This window comes from Corvus brachyrhynchos, unplaced genomic scaffold, assembly GCF_000691975.1.
Source record: "Corvus brachyrhynchos isolate BGI_N302 unplaced genomic scaffold, ASM69197v1 scaffold490, whole genome shotgun sequence".
Lineage (NCBI taxonomy): Eukaryota > Metazoa > Chordata > Aves > Passeriformes > Corvidae > Corvus > Corvus brachyrhynchos.
In genome coordinates, this window is record NW_008235774.1 from 553,921 (window position 1) to 564,952 (window position 11,032).

Here is an 11,032-nt window from a genome sequence, read left to right on the forward strand (position 1 = left end):
AGATGGTGAAAATGCAGACCTTGAAATCACTTAGCTTACAATTTTTACTACCCAAAAAAGCCTCTCATTATGCAAACCATGTAATCTGCATATTGTGCAATTTACAGGCACATCATTATTGCAAAATGGAAACACCTTTTACAACCTCATCCCACCAAGAGGCAACAAACAGACAGCGAGAATCAGGTGTAGGGCAAAAAAACCCCAAAGCTAAGTAACTGAGCTGTGCCCTCAAATGACAGGAATCTTTCTCATTCTACTCACTACATATTCTGCATATTATTTGTCTAATCTGGAGTTATCTCTGAATCTGTATACTGAGAGCACTTGGGTTGTTTTTGAAAAGTGACACTAGGAGATAGAAAAAAAAAGTTTATAATCTGATGTCAGAATGTTCTAAAAAATCTAATCTCTATAGAAACCTTCCCAGAAAGTAGCTGATACAGCTTTCCCAGCCAGGACTTAAAGGGATTACCAGGAAGCATCCACCTGTTGTCATTACACTGACGAGAGGTGTTTTCTACCCATGTTGATACACAGAAAACAGTTTTTTACTGGACAGGAACCAGGTGGCACCTGTCCACACTGCATGGGGCCCACACAGCCTCACAGCACAACGTGGACTGCACAGCTCCCTGGAGCAGTGATAGCAGAGCAAGATCTGCACATGATGCTACTGCCCAGATAAAGTTATAAATTATGACAAAAAATAATGCTTTATCCCATGCTGGGTTAACTGAGCAGTGTGGAGCACTTCAGGTCTGAATATTTCAGGTCTTTACTTGTTCCAGAATCTCTATTATTCAGTTGTTGGATCTTTTGCTTTTATTATATCTCCTTTCATACTTCACTGCTTCAAAACATTGCTAATTTATTCTCTTGTATCACAAAAATCCTTATGTACTTTTCTGACTTACTTCAAAGCACTGTTTTCTATCAGTTGGTCTCACAGTGCTTATTTTCTCCGTCTTTTCTTCTTGCACCTGCTCATCAAAATGTTTTTTTCTTTCCCCTCCTCGCTCCCAGTTCCCAAGCATACAGGCTTCTACTATTTGGCAGAAATGCATTAAAAGGCGTCTACAGAGAGATGGAGCTAAGCATTTCTGCTTGCTCAATTAAATCAGAATAATTCATAAATTAAGTGACTAGTTTGGATCTACTCTCCCAGGTAATACAGTCCCTCATACTGAGTTATGCATCAAGAAAAGGAAGTGCACCTGTCTTCCTTCGAGTTTCCTTCAGCTCTGGTTACTGTTAGAAACTTGTAGTCATGGGGAAGATCTAAAGAGCTTATTGAGGTTTAGTAGATTCAAATTTAGTGTGGGAAGTATCTGTTGCTCCCTCTGTGCAAACAAAACACAGAAAAACTATGCTTATATTCTCTCTAAAGGCAAGGCTTCTCCCCAAGCAGCACAACAAGCTGCCTGAAACTCCTGTAAGGAAAAGCCATAGTAAAAGAAGGATGTGGATATAGACTAATATAAATCTCTGTGTTATTTTTTCTGCCTGCTCTGTATGTGCTCAACCTCACCATCACTGTAGCATTTTAAGATTTGCCTTCATTATGCAAATCCCTTTCAATCTTGTCTATAGAATGCCACATTTCTGCCTGGATGGACAGATCTCAAAGCTCATAATCTGGTTCACTGGCCAAACTTCCAGGAGTCAGATAGACAAAGGGAAAAACCCTTAAAATTTACTATTCAGATAATTATTTAGGGTGAAAGATTGGATATTTCCAGATTTGTGGTTCTATCTTTGGATTCTTTGAATTGTTAGCAACCAAGCACTTTGAAGAATATCTTTAGCATTCTGAATCCAGAAAAGATTTCCATATTTCTGGCCTGTAACTTGTCTGTCAAGTGATACCGCTTACACACACCCTTTAATTGGTTGGTAGTTATATTACCTTTAAAAGTGAAAATGTGACTTAAAAAACTGCAGACCTGTACTCATTTCTTGAGGTACACCAGAGGACGAGTGCAGTGAACACCAATTACAAATGCACTTCAAACCTATCTCTTTTTTTATATTCCTGCTATTTCACCCTCAGAGATCCTTTGAACATAGGCTGATTTACCCAGCACAGAATTGTGTCGAACACTGCATTTTACTGTACGCAAAAATGTCAAAGACTATTAAGGACAGATTCAGCCAGTTAATTCCTTTTTTTTTTTTCCTTTACTTTTGACATTAAGAAGGACACAAGTCTAGGTCTCCAGAAGTTGAAAGAACAGAGCTAAGCTCTCAGCCAAAATGTGTCACATACTGGCACTTAAATAAAACCAGATGACTCAACAGAAGACAGTGTTTCATGGTTCAAGATATCTCACTTCTTGGCTAATGTAACTTTCAATTGTTTCTTTTTAATCTGACTTTATATGTATATATGCATATTCTTTTTGAAAACTGTTTTAATAATTTATGAACTTTGTTTTTTTTCCAAGAAACTGGTTTCAATATAGTATTGGGTCTTTGTACGTTTGAAATCAATTCCAGACAGAACCACCACAGCCAATTTTTTCTTCACTGTTCAGTCTTCAAAGCATAACTTGTATCTGCTAAGTTTGAAAAAGTCTTGACTTTGTTTTACTCTCAGTATAATAAACCATTGTGCAAGAGTTGAGAATTTCAAGCTCTAACCATCAGCACTTACAATATACTTGCTCAAAAGCTTTCCACACACATAATACAAGCTTCTGATTAAAAGGAAGTCTTATAATTACTATTTTGTAACCTGAAATTACACTGACACATTTCTCTAATGATTTAAAAACACAAATTGTTTGCTATGCATGCTTCCATTATATTTTAAACACTTAATGCCTTGGACATTTCATCACATATACTTTTTATTTTTGAACAGCACATAATTTTCTCATGTTTTGAGACAAAGCTTGAGTAATTTATTAATGACAACCTTTTTCTCTTCTCTGTAATGTTTTCTAATGTAAAATTTTAGGAGTTTCATATCAGGTTTGTTTACTGAAAGGTGTTTTTTCCTGCTTGCTCTCAATTCCTCAGTTAGCAGATTCATGTTACAATGGCACATTTACAGTGTCATGTTAGGAAAAAGGTAAACACAACCTAGACCATGGTTTGAATCTGATAAAACACTGCAGCTTCAGTAACATCAACATTATTACAAAACTAATGGTAAAGGACCACAGCTCTTCTATGTTACATTTTCGGGGCAAATACTCCAGAGCCTTCCCTGAGGGCATCTGGTGCCATAAGGCACTTCCCCCCCTCAGTGGTGGAGCAGCCTGTCTTTGTGAGAACACAGCCTCTCACAGTGCTCCTTCAGTGCTAGAAACTACTGAGCTTTCTCATTGACTGCCACTGGCTGCTACTCTTCAGTGGATTTGTTCAAAGGAATGAATCAGCAGCAGAGGTTCTGGTGGATTCTCCAAAATCCAGTTGCTAATCATGTCTGAGCAATAACAGGACAGGTCATGCTAATGTTTATTATTAAAAGACCTATCCAAAAATAAAATTTGTCTTACCAAAAGGAGGAGATTCTCTCCCATCTTCCAATCCTGAATCTCGCTCTCTGTCTCTCTTTCTGTGTTTATGCCCGCGATGCCGATGGCGTCGGTGACTCTTTCTTCCACCCAATGGCACGTGAACCCCAATGAACAACGTTCGATGGCCTACAGGTAAAAAAGGTACCTTTCAGAAAGGAGCTATGTATGGCAACAGAACAACAATATTAACAACCTTAATAGCATAAATGGTGTAATTATTATTATAATTTTGAATTTGTATTTATTATTCTAATGTTAATAGTCATAACAGTATTGATAATGATGATTAAGCATCACAGATACACAACCCCTTAATACAGGAAGAAATCCCAGTACTGAAGTCCTTACAATGCAGTGCCAGATTTATGGTTTTTTCTTCAAATTTGCATCTTTGTATGTGAATTTTCATTAAAGCCAGACAGGTGTTCTGTTAAATGTCTTCCAAAACACTAACATGAAGAGACACATGGATCTCTTTGGATTGAACATTTGGTGAAGTTGCTGTTTGCTTTGTGTGTATAAGAACTTTACCAAACTCATTCCTATTTATGAGCCAAACCCTGACAGAATTCTTGTGGGAAATTCACTGAATAGAAAACGAAGGGGGAAAAAAAAGATTGAAAAAAACAATAAAACACTATGTAAGCAAGAGAACAAATTCCCTATACAACTTTACGTGCTCACATCCTAAGTACATTGCTGGTAGCTTAGGATGCTTTCATTTCTTCTGTTTTATTTTTTTAAATACATAAGAAGGTACATATTGCATGCCTGCTGCCTTCAAGACTGAGGAATTTTATGTTGCTAATCAAGCCCAAAATATTTAGCTCTCTTAGCTATGTGGGCTAACAGGATCAGAGCACAGTAAAGCATTTAGAAGGGGGAGAGCACAGCAGAGCTGTGAAGAAAGAACCACTAACCAGAACAAATGGGAAAGGAATCATGACTCACTACAGGCAGGTCTCCTATGTTTACTCAGCAGAAAGACATAGTCCAGATTACTCATCTCTAATAACATTATTTTCTCCTTGAAATGAACATAACACAGCTCATGGATAATTGCTGCTTTGCTGTAATCATTCAGCAGTGTCAATCATCTGAAAAAGGTCAAGAACATTAAGCTAAGGTAGCACAAGGTGTGTAATCCCATGAAGACTCCAGAGGAGGCAGAAAACCCAGCAAGGCAGCATGTGTCACAAAACATCAAAGAAATTCATGGCTGACAGGAATTCTCTGCAGAGACAGAGCTAAAAAAGCTGGAGAAAAGACTCCGGACACCACACTAGTTACTTCCTTAACTGTGATCAGTGTAGAGGAGACTACGAAGCAGAGGCATCAATTTTTGAGAGACTAGTCTTGTAGAGTTAGGAGATTTTCCTAAAACAATGCCCATGAGTTGAAAAATATTTTTTTATTAAATAACTCCTTCTTCTTGCTTATTACATTTAACCCAAGAAATGGTTTAAAGAGAACTGCTGCCTTTTGTGTATTTCAAATGCATTGCAGTCAGAAGTGCATGACACAAGGAAAAATGCATTAAATAAAAAGAACTCATTAAAAAGATACTGAAGGACATGGGTAATGTAGTACTTTATATTTCCTTGTTCCCCTCCTTGGATAGAAGAAAAAGCAAAACAACATTTTGAAAGGAATGGATTTACCCTTCCTAAGAATTTAGTAATTTCCAGAGGTGCAAATGGATTGCTTTTTTAATTTAGTAATTTAGTACATTTCTGCTGCTTTGTGACAGAAGTGGGCATGCTTATCCTAATTTTCTCCCACGTGAATGATCAGATTGTACCTGCATCAGGAAATGTTGATTGAGACTCACATTTCAATTAATTTCCAGGGCTGAAACCAGGACTTGAGTCCAGACTGTACTTTATTCAGTACACTGGGAAACAGTGCCAGAACATTCGTGTGTGTGTGTGTGTGTGTGTGCCTGAATGCCACAGCAATTTTCCTTATACAGACACAATCAGTTCACATTGAAAAGAAACAGGAATGTGGAAACTGAAATAGATAACCAGAAAAAAGCAAAGTGGATTTTACTCTTTCCGTGTGAATCTACCGAGACCAGCACAGTCCCACCTAGGCATAATTTCAATAAACCCACGGAGAAATGTAGGTGCTTATAACAAGGTTCAGACAAATAAGAGGAAAAGAAACTGACAGGGGAAAAGCAATAGTTTTCTACAGAAAAATCATAGAGCAAAATACAAAAAATCTGAGAAGTAACTCTGGTTTATTAAAAGATCACAACTGTGGAGCAAAAAGAAGACCATCTGGGAACAAAAGAGTAATGAATTCTAAATTGCTGACAAAGTGACAATGAATGATAGAAGCAGCAAAAAAAGAAAGAGGAAATACAAAAGAAATCCAATTACTCTTTGTTTTATTTCAAGTAACCTTTCCATGGTAGGTATTATGAACTAGAGCCCAGAATGTACGTAATGTACGTTTTTCTGTACAAATTGTCCAAGGCATTATTAAACAAGAGTTTACAGCGAGCTCTCTAAATTTGAAAAGATCAGAAGGTCAAACATGGACAGAGCAGGGCAGACCTCAGCAAAAACTGACTAAAATTTCTAAAAAGAAAGAGCATCTATAATTGAGTGAAGTCAGGAACAACCAGGATAGCCACTATCCAGGATATCCTTATAAATAGTAACTGATTGCATATGGGCATTTCTTTCATTTATCTTTAAGAATATTTTTGTGTGTTTTAGTATTTACTTCATCAGGATGCCAACTAAAAATGCCTGACTATTGCTCAAATATTGCTCAAATATTGTAAAATAATTCTGCTCTGCCATACATTTTCACAGCACCTAGCTCAATTAGATCATAATTTCTCATCCTTTTGGAAAGACTACAAAGACACCAAAGTATGGGAAATAGTAACAACTGTAAGTCATAGCAGGCTACAAACCACTGACATCAGGTACAACCTAATGACCATTCTCACACAGAATTGACACATGGTTTAAGAGGTGAATGTAACAGCTTGCTCTCCCTACCAAATGGGTGTGTTTTCTGTGTTAAAATTGTTTGTGGAAGAATGGGAGGTACTGGGGCAAAAAAATCTGTACTCTTAGCATTCCATTAAATAGATCTTAATTCCACTAAATTACAGGAAACATTTACAAATCCTTTCTCTCCATCTCCATTTTCCCTTGAAATGTCACATCACTCAAATAATTGTAATGGGATTTCCAGAAGTACGTAAGTTAAGTCATCAAGCACCATCAATTATAATGGGTAATGTGTTTTCAGAGCTTTAGAAATCCCACTACATTTCTTTTTCCTTCCACTTACTTAATGCATAAGATAGGTAGCTAGGATAAGCTTCTGGTTTTAAAGACCCAGAATTCCAGGTTCTGAAAACCATTTCTAGATGTTACTTCTGTCATTTTCAAGGGATATGCAGAAAATGCTTGCTATTCTGAGCCTGGTTTTTTAGATGATTAATTTTCTATTGGGTTCTTAAAATAAATTTAAAAGTAAGGAATAATTTCTCCTTTGAAAAACAGCAACCCCAAATGCCACTTCTACTTAGATTTTATTCTGATGAATGTCTCTGCAAGACATATCCATATTAATAATGTATATTTCATATCCCTCTTTTCTAGGGCAATGAAATCATACCTCCACAAACTGAAGACATTTAGAGCACAATACATATTTTCTTCAAAAGTTTAGGGGAGATCCTGATTTTTACACATGGCTATATGCACTTTCATCTGCCTCAAAAATAATTATAATTAACAGGATCCCTTTTAAATATTTTATATCATTTGGATTTAATGTAATCCTGTAAAAAATTAAAAGAATGCTTTATAACGTGGGTTATTATTTCTTCAGTCCTTAGAATACTTTAACTCAAGAAGTGTTTTAATGCTTTGATGGTAAACCACAAGCTCTTATGCTATAAATGCATACATTTGAACTACCTTTATATTCTGGGTTTTGTTTGATGCCTTAAGAGGCCTCCTAGAAACAGAGACTAGACAGGAGTAAGGGAATAAAAGGGATTTATCTGAAAGGCCTTCAAAGGTACTCCCTGGGGAGCCAGAGGCTATTGCAAGATGGACCCCAAGATGGACCCCAGGTCACGAGTTCTTCACACTTTTATAGGTTTGGTTCATTTGCATAGCAGGGTTAATTCTCCAATTAAAGCTTCAGTTTAACGATGTCATTCCCCTCAGCCTACCCCCTCTTAGAGACTCTTTAGTTCATACTTTTGGGCCTACGACAGTCTAGATGTCCTTGAAGAGCAGGCCTGGAGAGGCTTTGTTATGTCTAACCAGCACAAGAGAGCAGAAATTAACAGGCTACAAGAAACTTCAGAGCCACACACTAAGCAGTACAGAATCTGAAAAATATAGAAGTTAAAACCTAAGGCATCATGTTCCCAAGCTATGTGCAATTTGATTCAAAATACAGACTTTTTTTAATAAACAATCTTTATACAATTTACCAGTGAATGTGTAGCATTGTATAAAGGTCACTGCAGAGCAGATTGATTGAGTGCATTGCATTTCTTTAATAAGCTTTCACATTGTAAATAACCTTTGTGTATTGCTGTATTTTCTCAGAGGGTCTGTTTTTAAAAATTATTTGCTCCTGAATGCTAATACTGAAAATACTAATGCATGTGGTCATGTTTCACTTTCCTGGCAGCCCATCTGAAATAAATCAACATTTTAGTCCAGAGTGTGTTTTTGCAAGAACAGAATCATAGTCTTTCTACAATAAAACACTACTGATGCTACTGTAAGGTTAATAGAAAAGGCTCAGAAGACCAGATGAATCCTATGGCTCACTGACACCTAAGCCAATTCTGCCTTTTAAAATTGTAACATAAACACAGCACAAACTATGGAGAGGAGCAAACCTCTCTCAGGTCTCCATGTTACACCAGGAATGTGGAACTCAACATGGCTGGTAGTGAACCAGCCAACATGGTGGCAATTGTACAAAAAAATGACTGTCCTGGATCTGAACATCCATGAGCACCAGATGCTCAGGGTACATGTGCCTGTGCTGCCTTCCACCTGGGATTATCAGAATCTGCCTGAGGCACCTGCTGACACCAAGGCTTTCAGATCCCTGCTCACAGGTATGGAGGGAAGGGGCAGATAAGGGAACAGATGGGTCTTGAAACACCTCCAGAAAGAGCAAAGGCAGGCTTCTGTGACCTACTGAGGAAGCACACTTCAAAGGCAAGATGCCTTGAGAGAGGATACTTTGCCAGTGGTTCAAGCCAAGTCTCAGATGACTGCTGACCTCAGCAGGACCAGAGGGGTTTCTCCGTCCTCTGGAAAACACTCAGTGCCTTGAAGCCTCTTTTATGCATTGACAGCTAGAGTTGAACCAAATGCAATTTTTCATTCTCTCAAAAATGGATAGTGAGGTAGAGACAGAATACATCAGTCCATGTAGGGTTAAAAAATTTGCCTTTTTCCTTATAGGAAAAAAAGTGATTATGGTGAATTGTGTAGGAGTAGAGAGTACATGACTCATGATTCGTTACTGTAGTGCAGCAGGGAGGCAGAGGTGAAGAAAAAGCAGAAAGGACAAAAGCAATCCTTCCTAAATTAACCATTTACATTGCTGTTTGTGGTTATGGTTTGTCCAAAATGCATTTTTCACCTTTTTGCCATGCTATAATTTGTAGGAACTGACAAGAAAACCTTCAAAAATTGTTTTAGATTATACATGTAATTTATATTCTAGGGTAGATTACAACATAAATTATAGAGAAAAAAATTAAAACAATATCCCTGGCCCAAGATAACATTAAGGACACGTTGAATATGGAGGATAAGAGCACCTCACTGAAGTCATTAAAGTTAAGGACCTTTTAAAGAACCTCAATCACTCACTGCCATCCCAAAAAAATCTTGTCTTTTAAAAAAATATTTTTCCAGGTTGTGGGTGGGCTAAAAATTCTTTTTAACCAGCGCTTATGTTCCAAATTTCCTACATTCCTCCAGAGGAGTCCAGAGGTGTTGTATGTATGGCTCAATCACGAGATCAGGACCTTGCCTGCCAGACAAAAGAAAAAAAGCCAGCAGACACAGAATGTAAAAGGACCTGGCTCAGATACACAACCTCTTTCCACTGATGGAGAGAGAAGCTGTGGTTATTGGAGGGAAGAATTTGGCCTATATTTCTAAACTAGCAACGAGCCAAAAAAAAAAAAAAAAAGCAACCTCAGTACTAGTACAACTGTGTGTTAAAAAAGGAATGTTTCTGTCTTCTGATGCTGCAATTTAGCAGCTTTCACCAATAATGGCAAATTGGTTTGTGTCAGTTGCATCTGGGATTTCACAAAGTGAAATATTTGAAAATATTACTCCCTACAAATACTGAAAAGGTTTCCTGTCTGTGAAGCTCAGAGCAAATTCAAACCAAATTCACAACCAAACTTTATGATCAGCTAAGGACTGTGGTGTTCAACCAACACTGTGGCTCTTGTTTGCTTCCATTATTTCATTATTCATCATTTCAAAGAGATTTTGTGAACATAACCTTCAAAGTTATTCATGAATCTTCAAGGTGAACCACCCTCCCACACAGAAACTCCTGAGAAGGGACAAGAGAACCCATCCAAAGGGATCAAACCAGGTGACTGCCAAGACAAAAGGAAAAAAGTGAGATCTCAAGGAATATTGAATTACATAGGAAAAAGAAAACAAAAACCAGATGAGAGGCAGTACAGAAACATGTGACTTAGAAATCACAAATGGAACAAGCTCCAGTATGTAATAGCTGGTAGGCAACAAAATGAAAGAGCAACCTTTCAGGTAGAGACTAAACCAAATCATTCCCCGACTCTGCTTCCACAGCTTTTATTGTGCCCATCTAAGTGCAGCAAACATCGCTGCAAGGAGCACGAGTGAGGTCAAAGTGAACATCAGGGTGAGCAGGGTACCCAAGGGAAGCACAGGCAAGGCAGCTTGGAGCAGGGGATCTGTACTGACATGGTAACAAATTATTTGCAGTAGGCTGTAGCATCCTGGAAGCCAAAGGGAAGGGAAATCTTGATTGATGTTCCTGTCTGACCAAGCAGAGCTGGTATCTGACTTGCTTCTACATTGAGACATAGGTGAATCAAGGCCATGTTAACATACTTTATATTCTCTCACTCCTATGAGCTGCTAGGTCCTATTAATTTTCAGGTAAAAAAATGTCAGTGGCAGAGGGGTGTACTGTGATGTTATTTCTACCAGAAGGTCCAGTCTCTGAGAATAAAAGGCTACTTAGAAAACTATAGCCACTCAAACTTCTACTACATAATAATATATGGAGATTAGCATTTAATCACAATGAGGTTTTTAATATATTAACCCTAACAGTGTATAATCAAAATTTCATGAAAATTATTTTTAAATTATTGTCACAAACTAGAACAAATCTAAAAAGAAAAAAAAATAACAGAAGTAACTATTTTTAAAAGAGAATATTTAAATTCTCTGGAATCTCACCTTTTCTGTTCA

General features: G+C 37.5%; 1 protein-coding gene across 10 annotated transcripts in view; it reads right to left on the reverse strand.

Moving 5' to 3' along the window:
• The window catches only part of SLC4A10 (solute carrier family 4 member 10), a 125,749-nt gene that overhangs the window by 80,524 nt on the left and 34,193 nt on the right, over window positions 1-11,032 (reverse strand). For all 10 annotated transcript variants that reach the window (XR_001859461.1, XR_001859458.1, XR_001859459.1 and 7 more), the window contains exon 3: window positions 3,507-3,653. Coding sequence is in view for 7 of the 10 variants with exons in the window: in XM_017726578.1 (XP_017582067.1) it covers window positions 3,507-3,653 (147 nt within the window). In the remaining 3 variants the exon portion in view is untranslated. The remainder of the gene's footprint in view (window positions 1-3,506; window positions 3,654-11,032) is intronic.